The sequence below is a fragment of the Emys orbicularis genome, chromosome 2, assembly GCF_028017835.1.
Source record: "Emys orbicularis isolate rEmyOrb1 chromosome 2, rEmyOrb1.hap1, whole genome shotgun sequence".
NCBI classification, from domain to species: Eukaryota; Metazoa; Chordata; order Testudines; family Emydidae; genus Emys; species Emys orbicularis.
This window is the reverse complement of record NC_088684.1, coordinates 32134121-32155239: the sequence shown is the minus strand read 5'-3', so window position 1 is coordinate 32155239 and position 21119 is coordinate 32134121. Positions and strand designations below refer to the sequence as shown.

Below are 21119 nucleotides of genomic sequence, written 5' to 3'. Positions count from 1 at the left end.
GTATTTGTTTTGCTTTGGTATTTTTCTGGTTTTTTTACTGAGCAACTCTAGTATTTTATTATCCTATACATATCTACAATATGATAAGCAAACTGATCCAGAATATTCATTCATTAGATTGTTGCAATGTACACTCTATATGCATGAAATTCAGAAATGTAATTATCATTTTACTGAAAACAATAAACATGCCTCAACATGAAATATTTTTCTTTTAAAGCAACTTTTGTTATTATATGGAGATATACCTATCTCATAGAACTGGAAAGGACCTTGAAAGGTCATTGAGTCCAGTCCCCTACCTTCACAGCAGGACCAAGCACTATCCCTGACAGATTTTTTCCCCAGATCCCTAAATTGTCCCCTCAAGGATTGAGCTCACAACCCTGGCTTTAGCAGGCCAATGCTCAAACCGCCGAGCTATCCCACCCCCTCATTTTTCATTTTCAGAAAGTGGCTATATGATACCTGGCACTAAAACTGCTGCACGATATGAACAGTACTTCTATGTAAACCAGCATTAGTGTGTATAAGCATTAGCTTTCATCTCTTGGAGATACAGAAATGGTGGTTTATTCAAAGTTGTACCCACACAATAAAACTACTGGCACTGAAATACAAGTCATCGTAAAAAGGTATCCAGAAAGTCAACATATTTAAGAAAAAAAATCCTTTCTACTGTTATTTGAATGCCTCCTGAATACTCACCTCTTTTGTGATGCCCACAATAAGTGACTTATTTGTTTAAATTATAATATATATTATATTAAAAAAAACCCCGAACCATGATGTCACTTTAAGGTCATAAATATCCCATGTCCCAGAGAACTGAGTCACTTATTTGTTCTTTCCAAGGGTAAGATAAGCCAGTATCTTTCACTATTCATTTGCACTGTGTATTCATCTTGTATTGTCTTCATGAATAAAACTCCCCTCCACACGCTATAATGTGACACACCCAGATGTACCTATACCTTAACTAAGTACACAATCATATTTCTGTAACCATTGTTACACTGCAGTTAGCTCATTGTCATGTCTATAATTCAGGTCTGCTTCTGCAATAAGCTCTGCATGGGGACCAGGCTGAAAAACATGTCTACCCAGAGAAGTGGGGTGTAAAGAAAGGGCTAGAATGTGTAATGTTACAGTCTGACTGAGAGTAAGGGGCAGCACAGAGCTAACCTAAAATCAGACCAGAGAATGGTTATTAATCCTAATTCCTCTCGTGCTCCCACTTTGTTTTGGGAGGGGAGTAAAGTTATTACATCTTTTTTATGAAGCATCTTATTCCCATTATGTGCCTGGTCAGTCACCCTGGCCAATGAGTGCACTCTCTAACCCTTTCCACCCACTTGCTTGCAAGAGTGAGTCTCAGACAAGCTGTTTTTGCTCTTCTCAGTCTGGCTGGAACAACCTGCCCTTTACACTGCCAAACAGGGAAGTAAGAAAGGGCCTACTTCTCCATACTCCCTGCGCAGCTGAGTAAGAAATATAACAATCTAGCCCAAAAGTACCAGTGGCCAGTCCAAGTTAGTTCTGGGGGGCTTTGCCTGCTTCTTGCAATGTTGCTGAGTCAGGAGGACAACCATACCTACTTTGTGAATTACCTGCAAGGCCCACAGGTGAAGAGTGTTTGCAAACAGTCTATTCCAAGTTAACTAAGAGACTGAGCAGGTTCCTACCTGACCATATTGCAAACTTCATTAGCTAATACCTTTGATTGCTGCAGATAAATTAAGTTCCATACTGAATTTTTTTGTCTCCTTTTGGCAATTTTGCGGGTACCTTTTTCCTACCCCCCAATTAGTCTCAGTTCCTCATAAGATAATGAGACAGTTAAAAGATCTATTAAACCTTTCAGTCCAATGCCCTGCTAACACAAGGTTCTTCCTTACATTATATTATCTTGTTCTTTATTTTACTAATTCATATAAATCTCATGATCAAATTCAATATGTAGAGGAAAATAGAAGGCAATTTTCTCAAGATCAATACTAATTTTCTTCTGTGAATTAGTCAGCAGGACTCACCATTTTTTACCACATAAACACAGAAAGAGTATGCACAATTTATCTACTGGACATGGATTGGTTCTGCTGAGTGAATTCTTGAATTCTGTTTAAGCAACAAATTTCGCTATTTCTAGAAACACCCTCTCTTCCGAAGCATTCCAAAAGTTACAAAACCTTAACACTATATTTAGAATATAGTTTAGGCACAAAGTATTTTAAATACCAGGGAGAAACTCTACTTTAAAGTATCTCAGGAGCTGATGAAATCCTGTGAAGGTGTTTTAGTTTAAAACAAACAAAAGACTCCTACCCACAACTCTGAATTAAAGCATTAAAAACAAAAGCAACAAATGTGCAAAACCAACAACAAATGTAGGAGATAGGAAAGCCGATTAGCAAAAGAAAATACCTAGAAAATGCACGTTTTGATCAGCAGACAGTTAATATGGCCACTGATAATGTACTGCTTTCACGTCCCATTATAATTAATTTGATTAAGCTCCACAGCTTGCATTGTGATATGACACTTATCAAGGGAACAAAGTGAACTTGGCACTAATAACAATAAGTCTTCTCTAGTCATATCATTTCTGACCTTTAGACACTTCAACAACTGAGTCAGAGTTTTAACTTCATCTGCAGAAAATGAATGGTTTTATTGTACTCCTCTTTCCTGTTACTGTTTGTTATTTTAACAAGCTATACACCTAAGGCTTCTGTGTGAACTTGTAATTTAATCATTAGTATGGAAAAAGTGAACCTGTAAACATTTTCTGGATCTAGTTCATGCTGCCAAAGAGACATTTTTTCCTTAGCTGTATCAGATGTACCTTTCAATGCAGTGTCTTCTACAGGATCAAAATGTTCAGTATCGCCAAAAGTAGCAGCTGCACATGCAACAGTACTGTCTATCACAAGGGGCAAGATAACCTCAGCTGTGAGTTGAGAATGTACCTCTGTTAATCAGTTTGCAGCTGACCATCTCATTAAAAAAATGGAAGGGGAAGGAAAAACACTGGAAGGGGTGCACATTTGCACATTCCAAACAAGATCACCCATCACTGTTCTTCATCGCTCTCTCATGACTGCTACGGAAATCTAAAAAAAATTAGCTTTAAAAACAATATTTCAGCTAAATTTCCTACAAAGCAGAGCACTAAAAAAATCTCAATAGCATGTTTACTCCACTAGAAAGAGTGAAGCTTGGCAGCATGTCACACTAGTATAGCCAACTTTCATCCCACACATATACTCAGGTTTATAAAAGGATAAGTCCTTAAAAGCATTTACTGCCAATACAGAGTTTCTTTCAAAACAATCTTTAAAAATGTCATGTAGACCATTTAAGGTCTTTCTTTATACACAGGTTCCTTTAAATGCTGCTGGCCATTTTGGGAAAGAGAGAGGTTGTGAAATATTTGAACTACCTAGAAACAGGACAGGAAGGCAAGGAGCCCGTTCCTGAAGCTGTTAATCAAATAACTGAAGCATATAAATCCAAAATGGAATTTACCATTAACTACTGCAGAGAAAATATTAATGTAGTTTGCATTATGGTCAGCTAAGGACTCAGTTTCATAACTCAATGGGAATTTTGCCTGAGTAAGAAAACTCAGGCCCAAGAGGAACACTTCATATGGTAGTTCTCCTGAAGACATATGAGTATTAGGAAGCTATCACAGAGAGAGGGCTTGAAGAACCCTCTTTAGATGGTATCACTGTTGACCTTCTGCTTAGGAATCATTTACTTTTATTTTACAAGTACAGAAAATATCAAATACACACCAGAGCACATATGTTGAAATATATTGCATAGCTTTCATTGTTTTCTTCGCTGTATCTACATTTTATTCTTTTGGAAGCGCCCTTGTAAGACCATCTTGTAAATTAATCTTCACCTTGAATGCCAACTGGATTTTATTGTTGCAAAACTGCCTTTAATCACTACTCCTAAGATCTGATGATGCACCTGCCAACTTTCAAACGTCACTACAGGAGTAGTATCATGTAAAACCTACAGACAAATAGGATCAGCAAGAAAACTATTCTGAGTGTTGTGACATTTGCATGGACTGGCTAAAATTCAAATCTTAAAAAAAGTGTAAGCATAAAGTACAACCTCAGTTGTAGTATTACTATGACTACTGATAACATTAGAAGGTCTTCTATCTTACCTATATATGGTTAATCAGACTTTAAAGCTTCAGGGTATAAACTGATCACTGGAAATCAGGAAGAAATTCTCTCTCACATATATGCACATCCTATGTACAGCCATGCTCAACTGGCTATATGGTACAATTTTGTATGGAGGAGGAGAGAGGAATTGCCTTCCCCTAAAGCAGTGTTTTTCAAAGTTCAGGTCGTGACCCAGTACTGGGTCGCGGCATGTCAGACACTGGGTCGCTCTGGTCAGCACCGCCAACTGGGTGTTAAAAGTCCCATCGGCAGTGCTGCCTAGCTAAGGCAGGCTACTGCTTACTTGCTCCGACACCACCCTGGGCCCGGTGCCCCAATCCCCTACCCCAGCCCTGAGCCCCCCCAAACCCGGAGCCCCTCCTGCACCCCAAACCCCTCATCCCCAGCCCCACCCCAGAGCCTGTATCCCCAGCTCAGAGCCCTGATCCCCTTTTGTATTCATATTTTACATACAGGCTTTAGGGTCACCCAAATCCCAGTTTGTGGCTATGAATCACTGCATACCCCTACCCAATGTTTTGGGGGGGAGAGTTGTGGTGGTAGAGGATGAAGGCAAAGTTATGGTCCAAGATTTGCATGACATCTCTCAATCCTAATATTCTGCTGTCTCTATATATGTGGAACTCCTATTGATGTCAGTGGGAGTGTAATTTATCAGGATCAAGATATGACATACAGATTTTGTTATTAAAATACCACAGAATCTCCTACAATGGAACATGTTCTTTTTATTCAGCAGTATTTTGGGCTTCTGATTAAGGACAAGGTTCTCTTATTCTGTTTAAACTTTGCAATGCTTGTTGATACACATGACACCATTTAACGCAATACAAATTTGTATTAAAACCATTTTAAAACAAAATATCTTGGATTAAGTATTTTTAATGAAAGATACAAACACAGCGCTTCTTAACATTGAATTCCCGGTAAGTCATACACAGAGGGGACAAACCTGGACTCCAGAAGGGGGAAGATGCTAGGTGCTCATTTCTTAGGGCGTAATCCAAAATGCACTGAAGTCAATAGGAACCTTTCCACTGACTTCAGTAGGCTCTAGCTCAGGCTTTTAGAGCTCACAGTGCTGACTGATATGTAGAGCAGGTGACAGGGACATTCAGAAGGTCAAATGTCTTGGCTTCCCAAGCAGTTGTACGGTGCAGTGGTACAAGGGCAGTCATTTTGTATGAGGCAACAGTGAAGAGAGAGAAAGAGAGAGAAGCAGGCAGGAGTCTGCACTTCCGTACATATACACTTTTTTAACCTCCACATTTAAAACCTCTCTCCATAAAAATATAAACACTAACCAGTAAGCTAACTAAATTCCCAAATCATTCCTATGCCCTAGCAGGAGACCCTCCAAGTAAAGAGCACTGAAAAATGGACACAAAGGACCAAATGCTGCCCTTGAATAAGAGCCACAAGTGTGTATATGAAAGCAGAATTTGGCCCTATGAATTTAGAAAATGAAGCTCAAGGTGCCCACACAGCTATGCCAGGTAGAGCATCTACAGCAATGAGTCTCACAAACAAACTCGCACAGCTTCAGATGATACAGTTCAAGCAAATGGAATAAAGAAGAACTGTGAAAATGCTTTTGATATCAAATAAGGGGGCAATTTAAAACATATTTATCTGATGCAATAAATGTCAATAAAAGAAAATATAAACTAGGAGTCAGGGGAATATGCTAACAAAACATTCCTTCTGATGAAAATAGATATAAAGATGGGGGATTGTAACATATAAGGAAGCTAATTATAATAACCTTACATTTGGTCTCTCCATTGTTGACCCATTAAAATGATCCAATTTTCTCTTTTTTTCTCCTCAAAAATATACAGTTAAGCATGTAGTTTAACAATGCTCCACTCTGGGTAGCTTTCCTAATACACAAGCTACCTCACTGTCCTAGTGAGAAATTATTTCAGCCATGACTGAAGGTACAGCATGTTAACTGCATACAGTGAATGAAGATGTCTCTTCTATAAACCTGTACAGATCCTCAGACTCAGTTATTTGCAGCTAGTAATAAGCATAGCTTATTCAAACTGATTTAAATAAGTGTATATGCATGGCTAAATCCTGTTTGCTTTACTCACACAAGCACTATTCCTGAACTCACTTCAAGTACTGTATCAACCAATAACTGGACCAATCGGCAAAATAGTCTAAAGTGGACTATGCATGTGAGTAATGTGAACAGGATATGATAATAGAGAACTTTCTGCTGCAGGCACAGTAAATTTACAGTGTAAACACAGTGAACATAGAGGCCAAGATTTTCAAAAACAAAGGCCTAAATTTAGGCTCTGAACTCTGTTTTTGAAAATCTTGGCCAGAATTTTCTAAATGAGTAACAAAGGTGCACCTGTTATAACCACTGGTTGTCATCTAACTCCTAGATGACTAGTAGTACTATGTATATTTATTAACAAGGAGATATTGCAGGTGAAAATAAAAGCCCAGAAGAGGACTTTGCATTTGAAATAAAACAGCTCCTCTAGCGCAAACAGCCCGTTACTACAACTGATTATTAAAACACATGTACTTCCTTAAGGCTAAAACGTCTCAGCTAACCAAGTATTTCTGCATTGTTTCCTGTAAGTCAATAAGTTAAGAGTCTTAAACAAAGATGAATACAAAGATTGAGAAGAAAAAACATCAGCATTAAAATGCTGATTAAAAAGATGAGCTATTCAGAAAATGAAAAATTAAAAAGGATGTTGTTGTCCCCCCCAAACTGACTAGCTATTAAAAACTGTTTGCAGTGTAGTTGTACCCCTGTTGATCCCAGGATATTAGAGAGCCATGGTGGATGAGGTAATATCTTTTATCAGACCAACTTCTATTGGTGAGAGAGAGAAGGAAAATGAGGCTCTCCTAAAGCCTTCTTTGGGAATTCCAGCGAATGAATCTGCCTTCTACTTTATAAGACACTGAGGGTGGAGTTAAAGCTTGTCTCTTTCACCAACACAGGTTGGTCCAATAAAAGGTATTACCTCACCCACCTTGTCTCACTATTAAAAAGGCAGACTAAACAGACTATGGAATTTAGTTACTCTAGGCCAAACATTGCCTTCAATCCATAAGTAACTCCCCTTGTTTGCAAGGTCTTGAAACAAATTTTGAAAGAGAAAGTAGTTAAGGACATAGAGGAAAGCGGTAATTGGGATAAATCACAACATGGTTTTACAAAAGGTAGCTCGTGCCAGACCAACTCGCTCTCTTTCTCTGAGAAGATAACTAGCTTTTTAGACAAAGGAAATGCTACAAATCTAATCTACCTGGATTTCAGTAAAGTATTTGATACAGTTCCACATGGGAAATGATTAGTTAAATTGGAGAAGATGGGGATTAATATGAGAATTTAAGGTGGATATGCAACTGGTTAAAGGGGAGACTACAATGGATCATGCTGAAAGATGAACTGTCAGGCTGGAGGAAAGTTACTAGTGGAGTTCCTCAAGGATCAGTCTTGGGACCAGTCTTATTTAACATTTTTATGAATGACCTTGGCACAAAAAAATGGGACTGTGCTAATAAAATCTGTGGCTGACACAAAGTTGTGAGGTACAGGTCTGTCGCACCTTACGTGCATTTAACATGCGCGATTTCAGCTTTACGCGGTCAGCAAAAACCAAAAAAAAAGAGAAAAATAACAATTTTAATACTGTACCTGTAGTGCGGGTGATTCCACCCGCCATTCAACTCAATGTAATTTTGACTATACGCGGTTTTCGCTTTACGCGCTAACCGCGGAACGGAACCCCCGCGTAAGATGAGACTCGCCTGTATTGCCAATATGGAGGAGAACCGGAATATCATACAAGAAGAGCTGGATGATCTTAAAAACTGGAGTAATAGAAATGTGATGAAATTTAATAGTGCAAAGTGCCAGGACATGCACTTAAGGACTAACATCAACAATTTTTGCTATAAGCTGGGGAAGTATCAGTTGGAAGAGACAGAGGAGAACAAAGCAGTGGACGTGATATATCTTGATTTTAAGCAAAGCTTTTGATACGGTCTCCCACAGTATTCTTGCCAGCAAGTTAAAAAAGTATGGATTGGATGAATGGACTATAAGGTAGATAGAAAGCTGGCTAGATTGTCGGACTCAATGGGAAATGATGAACTGCTTGATGTCTAGTTGGCAGCCGGTATCAAGCAGAGTGCCCCAGGGGTCGGTCCTGGGGCCAGTTTTGTTCAATATCTTTATTAATGATCTGGAGGATGGGATAGATTGCACCCTCAGCAAGTTCACGGATGACACTAAGCTGGGGAGAGAGGTAAATATGTTGGAGGGTAGGGATAGGGTCCAGAGTCACCTAGACAAATTGGAGGATTGGGCCAAAAGAAATTTGATGAGGTTCAACAAGGAGAAGTGCAGAGTCCTGCATTTAGGATGGAAGAATCCCATGCACCGCTACAGGCTGGGGACCGACTGGCTAAGCAGCAGTTTTGCAGAAAAAGACCTGGGGATTACAGTGGATGAAAAGCAGGATATGAGTCAGCAGTGTGCCCTTGTTGCCAGGAAGGCTAACGGCATATTGGGCTGCATTAGTAGGAGCACTGCCAGCAGATCGAGGGAAGTGAGGCCACATCTGGAGTATTGTGTCCAGTTTTGGGGCCCCCACTACAGAAAGGATGTGGACAAATCGGAGAGAGTGCAGGAGCGGGCAACGAAAATGATCAGGGGGCTAGGGCACATGACTTATGAGGAGAGGCTGAGGGAACTGGGCTTGTTTAGTCTCCAGAAGAGAAGAGTGAGGGGGGATTTGATAGCAGCCTTCAACTACCTGAAGGGGGTGCCAAAGAGGATGGAGCTCAGCTGTTCTCAGTGGTGGCAGATGACAAAAAAAGGAGCAATGATCTCAAATTGCAGTGGGGGAGGTCTAGGTTGGATATTAGGAAACACTATTTCCCTGGAATGGTGGTGAAGCACTGGAATGGGTTACCTAGGGAGGTGGTGGAATCTCCATCCTTAGAGGGTTTTAAGGCCTGGCTTGACAAAGCCCTGGCTGGAATTATTTAATTGGTGTTGGTCCTGCTTTGAGCAGGGGGTTGGACTAGATTACCTCCTGAGATCTCTTCCAACCCTAATCTTCTATGATTGTATGATTCTAAGACCTGGGTGTATTGGTTGATCACAGGATGACTATGAGCTGCCAATGTGATGTGGCCGTGAAAAAAACTAATGTGATCCTAGATGCATCAGGCAAGGTATTTCCAATAGAGATGTTAGAGTGTTTACTTCTGGTCTCCCACATTTAAAAAAGATTAATTCAAACTGGAGCGGGCGCAGAGAAGGGCTACTAGAATGATCAGAGGAATGGAAACCCTACCCCATGAGTGGAGACTCAAGGAGTTTGGCTTGTTTAGCCCAACCAAAAGAAGGCTGAGGGGAGACATGATTGCTCTCTATAAATACATCAGAGGGATAAATACCAGGGAGGGAGAGGAGTTATTTAAGTTTAAGCGCTAATGTTTAAGTAAGTTTATTTAAGCGCTAATGTTGACACAAGAACAAATGGATAGAAACTAGCCAACAACAAGTTTAGGCTTGAAATTAGACAAAAGTTTCCAACCGTCAGTGGAGTGAAGTTCTGAAACAGCCTTCCAAGAGGTGCTATAGGGGAAATAAAAAAACCTAAAATGGCTTCAAGATTGCCCTTGATAAGTTTGTGATGGGGATTGTATGATGAGATTGCCTACACTGGCATGTGGCCCACCTGACTGCTAGTAGCAAATATCCCCAATGGCTGGAGATAGGACACTAGATGGGGAGGGCTAGGTTACTACAGAGAATTCTTTCCCAAGTGTCTGGCTGGTGAGTCTTGCCGACATGCTCAAGGTCCAACTGATTGCCATATTTGGGGTCGGAAAGTAATTTTCCCCCAGGTCAGATTGGCAGAGACCACAGGGGTTTTTGCCTTTCTCTGCAGCATGTGGCATGGGTCATTTGCATGTTTAAACTAGAATGAATGGTGGATTCTAACTTGAAGTCTTTAAATCATGATTTGAGGTCTTCAGTAACTCAGCCAGAGGTTCTTGGTCTATTACAGCCCCAGGTGGGGGTGCATGAGGTTCTGTGGCCTGTGATGTGCAGGTGGTCGGACTGGATGATCATGATAGTCCTTTCTAGTCTTAAAATCTATGAGTCTAAATGGAGTTGTACACACAAATCAAGGGTAACACTCCACCCTCAGTGTCTTATTATCTAGAACGTAGATTCATTAGCTGGAATTCTCAAAGAAGTCTTTAGGAAACCATAATTTTCCTTTGGAGCAGCTGTAGAAAGGGGCCATAAACTGGATTATTTGTCTATGAGTTTAAAGTGTGCACCTTTCTCCCGATTGACAAGGTTAGTCTGGTGTGTAGTTCAAAGCCAAAAGTGTAATTTATGAGGAAAACATGCATAACATGGGGAAATACTCAGTAGCAATATAACCAGCCTATGTTGCTTGGAGAATGTTTTTCACAGCTTGACATTTGAATCCTATGGCTGACATCCAAATCAAAGGAGAGTAGAGGCTGGGGGAAGAGAAGTGCTTCACTGTCAGCTGACAAGCAGCACCTATTGAAGCCATGCAAGCTTGTTTAATAAAGATTACATACTATAAATACTGCTATACAAATGTAAGTTGCCTGACCTGTTTTCAGAAAGAATATCTAAAATACATTGGACAGAAGCAGTCTATGCTTCAAAATCTGTTTTTATCAAGAATTTAATAGACAGGTATGTTAATACCCATACACCATATCTTTGTGTGAATTTGGAAAGGGCTCCTACCACAGATTGAATGAGTACATTATACTAATACTGTTAAATATGCAATAAGTTGCATAAACATATATTAAGTTCCCTGATAAGGAGTCTTCTAGAAGAGAAAGGGGGAAATGATTCCCAAACCTTAAATCTGAGCTCAGCAAATATTAATACCCCTCCCCCAGTGCAGAGTTTACGGAGCAAAATTAAGTGGTTTTTTTGCACTGTTGAGTGGTATTTCCTTCCCGGCTGCCTGCCTGCCTCCAGGATTGCAGCACTATTAGTGTTCCCAGAGGTCCTGAACCCTTTTATTTTCTGCCCGCTGCCTGCCTGAAACAACATTAGCAGGCCCCAGAAGATTCTTCTCCTGTCAGTTACAGAAGGAGAAGAACTTGAAGCCTTCTGGTATGCATCAGGGCCAGTGCAGGCAGACAAGGAAAATTAACAGGCTCAGAAGCTCTGGGGATACAAACAGCAGAGCCATATGCACAGTGCACTAGGGAGGAGAGCTGATTCTATATTTTTTTAAAAAGGGCTTTCCATAGTAGAAGAGCATAGTGTCAATGATAAGGGAAGAAGGGCGGGTAGAGATTTTCAAGGGAAGGGGTGAAGGGAAAGGAATTATTCCAGGTGTTGATTCACTTGCAGTTGCTATTTACACAGTTAGGTAATTTTTTTATTTTGGATTCTCATGTGTGTAATGGTGGTTATGGGAGGGGGGAAGGTTCTAGATTTTTCACTCTAATGCTCACAGGCTTTTTTCGTCACCAGAATGTTGACCTCCTGATGATCTGTCCACCTTTCCCGTAGTTATTACTTGTTAAGCTTAACCACTATAGCTGCGTATGTCACTTTTAAACCAAAAAGATGACAGGTCCCTGTTCTGAGGTCCTTACAATCCAAACTGGACACAACAAGGCAAGGGATGACCATAAACAAAAGTTGGGAAGGAGGTACCAGAGGCCGAGGGAGACAGGAGTGACCAATCTCAAGGTGCATGTATTGTTATGTTATGCATGCATGTTGTAAGATCCTCTTTTTAAAGAATACATGCTTTAAAATTGGAGGACAGTTAGGCAAGGCCAGGCTGGTGGTCAGTGATAATTTTTTAACCGAAAGCAGCAAGTATTGAGGAGGCCTCTGTCAAGTCAAATTGTGTAGTGCACAATGTTGGAGAGGATGTTCCTGGCAAATCAAAGGGGTGGCATGAAAAAAGGCATACAGCTACTAGTAGGAAAAAACAACGAGCATCAAGATGAACTAGCACAGGGCATGTGGAGTGAATAAGAGATGATTAGAGACAGAATGCAGACATTAAAAACTGTGCAGGGTCTTGAAGCGGAAGAGCTTGAATATTGTACTTCTGAATATTACTGTAATTGGTGCTTTAGAAATGCCAAAAACAATGGATTATAGATATATATACACCGAAGGAGGTAGGAAGCTATTATGGGCATTCAAAGAGAGGATTTATATGGTTGGAGCAGCAGCAAATAATTTTGGTTGTAGTATGTTGGATGGACTTCAAAAATCAGAGATGAAAATAAGAGAGACCAGAAAAGAGGATGTTGCAATAGTCACAGTGAGAGACTGTTGAGGCACGGGCAAAGGTTCTGGCACTAGTGAAGAAGGGACAAATTTTGGAGATATTTAAAAAATGTAATTCTAAAAGGCACCATTTTAAAAATAATTTCAGTGGAAGATTCCTTTAGGCAACTCCTATATCCTGTGTACAGTAATATATGAAGAAATATATAAACTCATAAATTAAAAAAGCATAAGATGGAACTGTTCAAAAGTCATGGAAGGATAAGGAGGAAGCCTTTTTTCTACCCTCAGTGGTTTTTAATTATGCCCTTTATTCATTAAATGATAATCTAATAGATCATTGCACTGAGCTCTGAAATATATCAGAGATAAGGATGCAATACTGTAACCATGGATGGATATTGAAAATATTATTCCTTATCTAAGAAAGTTAACTATTTTTGCATGTATTTTAACTATTCCACTACCGTTTAGGGAAAACAATACAAAATAATTTGGATCCAATTTTGGAGGGAAAAATCAGAATGCCCATTAGAAATTATTCTATTCTAGCTTCACTTGGAAAAAATAATTGCATCTTGTGGTTTGGCATAGTGTGTACCAAGGAATTAAAAGAAATAGTCCCTGATTCTGCAAAAATATTTGCTCGTACATTACTTTACACACTGTGAGTACTCCCACAGAATCAATAGGACTATTCACAATGCATAAAATTAAGTATGTACATAAGTTTTGCAGGATAGGATCTGAAAGTATGCTAGATTCTGTAGAAGCAATTGCGTAATATTAGATAGTTTAACATTTTCTATGTCATAAAGGGTAATTAGTTATGTATTTTAAAAAGTCTCACAAAAGTCAGTCTTAGCAAAAGACAGCATGTACCGTAGTTCAAGAATTATAGTTTATTTCTGTCATCTGATATCACTGAGCCATTGCACTTTCCACAGGACCTGTGTCCTGTGTGCTGTATGTGAAGCTAAATATTTTCCAGTCAATGCAGCATCTTTACATTTCTTTGGAAGAAGGTTAAACTTTCAAACAATGTTAATTTCATTTTAACACTAAAGATTGCAGCCACCATTTTTCTGCCTGGCCACACTGGTTTACATTCTGCTACTGATCCACACATAGGACACTACATGAAATCAGTGTGGAGTTCTATGTAAAAAAATTCAACCACAGTACATGACCCAGGTCTGTAATCCCCTATGGCAACTAGCTCTCCTATTTTACATATCTAGCTCCTTTGGCCTCAGGTCTGTCCACATTCTCTAGATAAACACCATAGTTTTTAAGACTCTTTCTTCATCGAAATGTATCCCTAATAAACTGTTCTGTTGCAATAAAGATGCCAACTTTTTAGCAATGGATAGGAAAGAAAAGCCTTTAGAATTTGAAATGGAAACATCTGGTGTCACTTGCAGACATATATGAAAAAAACAGATATTGGATTTCAGTGGAAATCAATTTTTATTTTTGTCTGCAAAGCACTATGCATGCCTAAGGCACCATATGAATAAATAATAATAAACAAGTAGGGCAGTAAATGTACTCACTATCCCCATCAGTGACTATACTAAGCATATAAAGAAAAACAATTGCATGCCAACATATTCTTACTCTCCAAACACGTTACACACACAGGACCTGATTCTCCAATCATTAACACAAACTTCACATATGTCAATGGAGTTATTCTTAATTTACCCGGAGGTTAAATGAGAGGAAAATCAGGCCAGACATCTCTGTTTGGTGCTGGTACCTGAACAGAAGCTGTTGCTGCTGATGGTCCTTGCTGAGCCTCCAGAAGAGCTGCGGGGGTTGAACTCTCTACTCTCCTCCTCTGAGAAGGGTGACTCGGAGGCTGGGGACACTTTCTGTTGTTGCTGTTGCTGCTGGGATACATAAGGCCGAAGGAGCAGGCGGGGGATGCGGCTGCGGGAGATCTCCTTCTCCTGCTGCAGTTTCTGCTCCTACTCAAAAACAACAAGGTGGACATAACAAGACACGATCTACGTAAGTATCATTCCCTGCTGTGTAACTCCTAATCATCAACACCCTCCCAAATACCCCAGGAGTAAACTCCTACCCACAAGCTGCCCCCAAATGCCCCAGGACTAACCTCTTCCACACAACTCCCCCACAAATGCCCCAGTGTAACCTCTTCCACATAAGCACCCATCATCCCAAGTACCCCAGGAATAACCCATCCCAACTCACATTTGAGCTCCCCTCCTTACACATATATTGATGGAGATTCCTTTATTGGGAAGGCTCAGGGGGAGATGACAGATGCATCTGTCTCTTCAGAGACAACAGAGGGGGGACACGATAACAATTTTCAAATGCATAAAAGGTTGTTACAAAGAGGAGGGTGAAAAATTGTTCTCTTTAACCTCTGTGGATAGGACAAGAAGCAACAGGCTTAAATTGCAGCAAAGGAGATTTAGGTTGGACAAAAACTGCCTAACTATCAGGGTAGTAATCACTGGAATAAATTGCCTAGAGAGGTTGTGGAATCTCCAACAGTGGAGGTTTTTAAGAACAGGTTAGACAAACATCTGTCAGGAATGATCTACTTATTACTTAGTCCTCCCTTGAGTGCAGAGGACTGGCCTAGATGACCTACTGAGGTCCCTTCCTACACTTCTGCGATTCTATGACTCAGCCCATTTCACCCAGTGATGGTAGCAGTAATTTCTCCTCTTCCTGCTCTCTGCACAGCAGGTGTGGTGGAAGGTGACCCCAAATGAATACCGCCTGTCTGGCCTTTGCTGATGGAATCAAGGGCCTGGATACCATCTCTCCAGCGCTACTCCCGACTCAGGGCCCCCTAGCCGTCCCCTGCCAGCCCCGATCCCCCCTCCTCAGAGCCCCTGCCAGCGCCAACACCCCTGCCAGCACTGATTCCCCCTCCTCAGAGCTCCTGCCAGCCCCGATGCTCCCATCAGCCCCAATTCCTGCTCCTCAGAGCCCCCTGCTAGCTCTGACCACCCAGCCTCAGAGCCCCCCCCACCCCTGCCAGCCCCGACCCCCCTCCTCAGAGCTCCCTGCCGGTCCTGACCCCTCGCCAGCCTTGATCCCCCCTCCTCAGAGCCCCACCGTCCCTGCCAGCCCTGATCTCCCCTCCCCGCAGCCTCCTGCCAGACCCAATCTCCCCTCCTCAGGGCCTCCTGCCAGCCCGGATCCCCCGTCCCTGCTCCTCAGAGCCCCACCGCCCCTGCCAGCCCTGATCTCCCCGCCCCGCAGCCTCCTGCCAGCCCCGATCCTCCATCCCTGCTCCTCAGAGACCCCCCGCCCCTGCCAGCCCCGATCCCTCCTCCTCTGACCCCCCGCCCTGCCTGCCCCGATCCCCCCTCCTCTGACCCCCCGCCCCTGCCTGCCCCGATCCCCCATCACCCCTCCTCAGCCCCCCCGCCAACCCCGATCTCCCCTTCCTGTCAGACCCAATCTCCCCCTCCTCAGACCCCCCGATCCAATCCCCGTCCCGCCAGCCCGTTCCCGCCGCCTGCGCGTCTCCCCCCGCACCTGTACTCCTGTCACCCGCGGTCCGTCTCCCGGGACTCGCCACCTGCGGCCAAAGGGCTCCGGGGCCGCCTCGCCGGCCCTGCTCACCTTGCTACCCTCGCGGAGCGGTCCCATCCCGCCTCAGTCGGGCGCGGCCCGGGGGCACCTGGCTGGGAGAGAGCGGACAGGAGACGCGCTGAGCAAGGGCTGCCGGAGGGACCCGCCGCTCTCCGCTCCGCCAGGAGTGCCGAGCCCAGCCCAGCCCGCTGCTCCCCCGCCCCGACACGTGGTGCCGCCGCCGCAGCCAGGCTCTGCAGCAGCCTGACGGGCTGGCCCGCTCCCTGCTGCCCGGGGCGCTCCCGTGCAGCCTGTGGGCAGGGCTCGAGTCCTGCCCCGGCAGCTCCGCCTGTCACCGAGCCCAGGGAGCGACACCCCGGGCCGTGGGGCCCCGGCTCTGCCATGGCCGGCCAGGTGCAGCCTCCTGCAGCTCCGCCGCCCCTGCGGAGCCAGGCCAGCGCGGCCTCTGGGCTGGGAGAGGTCAACGCCGACACCGGCAGCCTCCGGTGGGTGGTTGGCAGCAGGCGCCTCTCCCGGCAGTAGCTGCAGGCAAGGAAGGCCGGAGTTAGTTAAAATTAACCGTCCCCGCGTTTGCCGCTAGGAAGGAAGCTAAGGGGCAGGAGGGGGAGTTGCCACTTCATCTTTAAGCAACACATTGAAAGGTACCTAAAATTGTTGTATTGTGTCTCTCCTCCATGCTTCATGCCTGTTGCCCCAGGCCCCAGCTTTACTCAGCTGAGTGGGACTACTCGATTGAGTAACAGTTTTTCTAGGATCGGAGTGTCAGCCTTATGTTGATCTAGGCGGGGGAGGAAGCTCTGGAGCCTCTGCCTAGGGAGCTGTCTATTGGGGCTGGTCTGTTTACAGGATCAGTGCCCCTTACATTGTAAAATTCTTAGGGGAGGATTTTGTTTTCACAGACTGTGCCCAATACAATGGGACACCAATTCTGATTGGGATTTCTGGGTGCTGCTGTAATATAAATATTAAATAACAGTGAGTGTTTAAAAATAGCTGTTCAGAAATCAGCCCTTTTGTGGAGCTCTGAGAACCATGTAGGCAGAGTGAAAGGAGAGGTGCTTCTCAAAACCTGCAGGAGCAAACATTGTACCTTCTGCTTTGCACCAATAGAAGTTGTCAGGCTAGTTGTTAAATACACAAACAATTAGATTACTAATGTATTAACCTAATAGTGGGATTAGATCCACATCTTCTCCATTGCTCCAAACTGTGCTCTGCCAATTAAAATCAAGCCAGCCCGTGCCTGACATTGCCAATATTCTCTTTCAGATCAGCCCTGTAAATCACAGATGTGAGGGGGTCATTATATTTATAAAGTACTTTGAAATCCTTGGATGAAAGGTGCAGTATACTTGGAAAATATTACACAAGTGTATTTATTGAAATATACATTCATAGGCAGCCAGGCAGAAACACATCAGGAAATGTCCCAGATATCCACCTCTTGCAGTGACACCAGAGTCCCCATTGAAAATGCAAGACTGCAACCTTACACCTAAACCACAGAAATAGAAATTCAGTCCTCCATCCCACTAGAAAATGTGTTCTTCTTGTGTGTTTCTCTAGTGAGCTGTACATGGCATGTGTGCATAGATATCCCGTATGCGCCAGCAAAGCTGTTGCAGCAATAGAAACAGCAGATTAAGCTGTGCAGCATTGCCATCACCATAGCAACTCAGCTAAGGAAAAGATGATTTAATATTCAGTCACAGCCCTCTCCATAGCTTTCCATTTGGAGCTTGAATCAGTTGCCTGCCTGATGTTCTAAGGAACAAATTATATACAAAATGAAGTCTTCATGCTGCCGTAAGATTCCTAAGTATATATCCCCTTTTATCTCTTTGGGATATTTTTGCATAAAAATTTCCAGGGTAACATTAAAGTGATGAAACAGTCATTAATGTTCTAGCAAACATTTTATTCCCAACACTCCATATATATGGGAATAATTCCAAGGATTTAAAGTCATATCTTTGTTCAAATAATATTAACTGTCCATTAGATCATCATCATCATGAAGACGGGAGAGATTCCATAGGACTGGAAAAGGGGAAATATAGTGCCAATCTATACAAAAGGGAAATAAGGACAATTTGGGGAATTACAGACCAGTCAGTTTAACTTCAGTACCCAGAAAAGATAATGGAGCAAATAATTAAGCAATCAGTTTGCAAACACTTAGAAGATAATAAGGTAATAAGTAACAGTCAGCATGGATTTGTCAAGAACAAATCATATCAAACCAACCTAATAGCTTTCTTTGACAGGGTAACAAGTCTTGTGAATAGGGGAGAAGTGGTCCATTGCTATACCTTGACTTTAGTAAGGCTTTTGATACTGTCTCACATGGCCTTCTCATAAACAAATTAGGGGGATACAATTTAGATGGAGCTACTGAAAGGAGGGTGCATAACTGGTTGAAAAAACATTCACAGAGAGTAGTCAAGCTGGAAGGGCATATCAAGTATCCTGCAGGGATCAGTTCTGGGTCCTGTTCTGTTCAATATCTTCATCAATGATTTGGATGATGGCATAGAGCAGTGGTTCTCAATCTTTCCTGACTACTGTACCCCTTTCAGGAGTCTGATTTGTTTTGTGTACCCCAAGTTTCACCTCGCTTAAAACTACTTGCTTACAAAATCAGACATAAAAATACAAAAGTGTCACAGCACACTATTACTGAAAAATTGCTTACTTTCTCATTTGTCTAAATTACATTTTAGTTTGTACTGACTTCGCCAGTGCTTTTTATGTAGGCTGTTGTAAAACTAGGCAAATATCTAGATAAGCTGATGTACCCCCTGGAAGACTTCTGCGTACCCCCTGCAGTATGCGTTCTCCTGGTTGAGAACCACTGGCATAGAGGGTACACTTATAAAGTTCGCAGACAATACCAACCTGGGAAGGGTGGCAAGTGCTTTGGAGAATAGGATTAAAATTCAAAATGATCTGGACAAACTGGAGAAATGGTCTGAAGTAAATAGGATGAAATTCAATAAGGACAAATGCGAAGTATTCCACTTAGGAAGGAACAATCAGTTGCACACATACAAAATGGGAAATGACTGCCTAGGAAGGAGTACTGCAGAAAGAAATCTGGGGGTCATAGTAGATCACAAGCTAAATATGAATCAACAGTGTAACTGTTGTGAAAAAAGCAAACATCATTCTGGGATGTATTAGCAGGAGTGTTGTAAGCAAGACACAAGAAGTAATTCTTCTGTTCTGCTCTGCACTGATTAGGCCTCATCTGAAGTATTGTGTCCAGTTCTGGGTGCCACATTTCAGGAAAGATGTGGACTAATTGGAGAAAGTCCAGAGAAGAGCAACAAAAATGATTAAAGGTCTAGAAACCATGACCTATGAGGGAATATTGAAAAAGATTAGTGTGATTAGTCTGGAAAAGAGAAGACTGAGAGGGCACATGATAACAGCTTTCAAATACATAAAAGGTTGTTACAAGGAGAAGGGGGAAAATTGTTCTCCTTAACCTCAGAGGATAGGACAAGAAGCAATAGGCTTAAGCTGCAGCAAGGGCGGTTTAGGTTGAACATTAGAAAAAACTTCCTAACTGTCAGGGTGGTTAAGCACTGGAATAAATTGCCTAGGGAGGTTGTGGAATCTCCATTATTGAAGATTTTTAAGAGCAGGTTAGACAAACACCTGTCAGGGATGGTCTAGATAATACTTAGTCCTGCCATGAGTGCAGGGGACTGGACTAGATAATCTCTTGAGAAGTTCTACGATTCTATGATTATTTCCAGATCCTCTGTTGAATTATTTTGCTTTTTCTCCCTCATTTGATAATTTTAACCAATTTAGTTTGTTTTCCTGACCGAAGAAACATTTTAAAACAAATCACTTTTAAAAATATTGACATACTATTGCTACAAATACCACTTTTGATAACTGTAACTGAGATGAGACAAAAAAAATCTTTTTTCTGCTTGTTTGCTTTGTGTATTTGAATACACTTTGTGTAATAGGCCCCATACAGCAACAGAGAGAAATCTCTGCAGGTTCATGGTCAGTTTCACTATTTTCTCTGTAGTACAGTAGAACCTCAGAGTTATGAATATCTCAGTAATGGAAGTTGTTCGTATGAACTATTCAGAAAAACCTCAGCCATATTATGGAAACCTTCATGGTGCTTCCCGTGAAGTTCATTTTAATAGCCCCTCTCTCCATCCATTTGCACATTGGTCCTGCAGATGCTTTTTTCCAAGTATTCCAACTTACTGATCCAGAATGTAATTAATTTGCCCTACAACTCTGTGAACTGCTTAGCACTTGTCAGCAAAATGCAAAAACTCTTTTATGCTGCTTATGAGGCAAATTTGCTCTTGGATGAGCATCTCCCACAGGAGTTGTGTAGCATAAGCAGGATTTGGTCCTGGCATCCTGACAATGAATTATGAAGCAGCTTTCTTTTGCCGGCTTCAGGCCTATGACACTTAAATTTTCTTTTTCCACAAATATGACATAGACCATAACATGAAAAAGAACTACTCAAATGGTGCTGAAATTCATTTTTCAAAACTAGGGAAGGGATGGAAATGAGAAGGATTATGAAAGCACAAAATACAAGTGATCTTAAAACCAAGAAAAAACATTTTAGATTATTTATGAATACTAAGAATAAGTTTGTGATCTTAAACGTTTACTTGAAAGTTTGGGGGTCAATGTGTAGGTGATAAGCTACAGTGCAAATCATGCAAGAAATGTAAAATAAAAGGTTATTCATTAACTATTCTAATAACATTATGGGACAGGATGATTTTAAAATAATCAACAAGATCAAACCTTGGAGAAAGAGAAGACTATAAGCACCTCTGTATTAAAAATATTGGAAAGAAAATATTTTGAATGAAGGCTAGAGATGGGAAATCAATACAAAATGCAGTTGGGTAACTTATCAATAGAGGGCAACAGAAGATTCTATGCACATACACAAAAATGTATGAATGATCTTTTGTGGTTCCTAATTTTGATAGATGGAGATC

General features: G+C 41.9%; 1 protein-coding gene across 2 annotated transcripts in view; it reads right to left on the bottom strand.

Annotated features, from left to right (window-relative positions):
- SYBU (syntabulin) overlaps positions 1 to 16173 on the bottom strand; it is a 51803-nt gene extending 35630 nt beyond the window's left edge. The window contains exons 1-2 of one of the 2 annotated variants that reach the window (XM_065399338.1): positions 16060 to 16173; positions 14294 to 14504 (exon numbers count right to left, since the gene is read on the bottom strand). In XM_065399338.1, coding sequence (XP_065255410.1) covers positions 14294 to 14504; positions 16060 to 16173 — 325 coding nt within the window. The remainder of the gene's footprint in view (positions 1 to 14293; positions 14505 to 16059) is intronic. The other variant, XM_065399339.1, reaches the window with a different exon arrangement.
- Positions 16174 to 21119: the final 4946 nt, after the last annotated feature.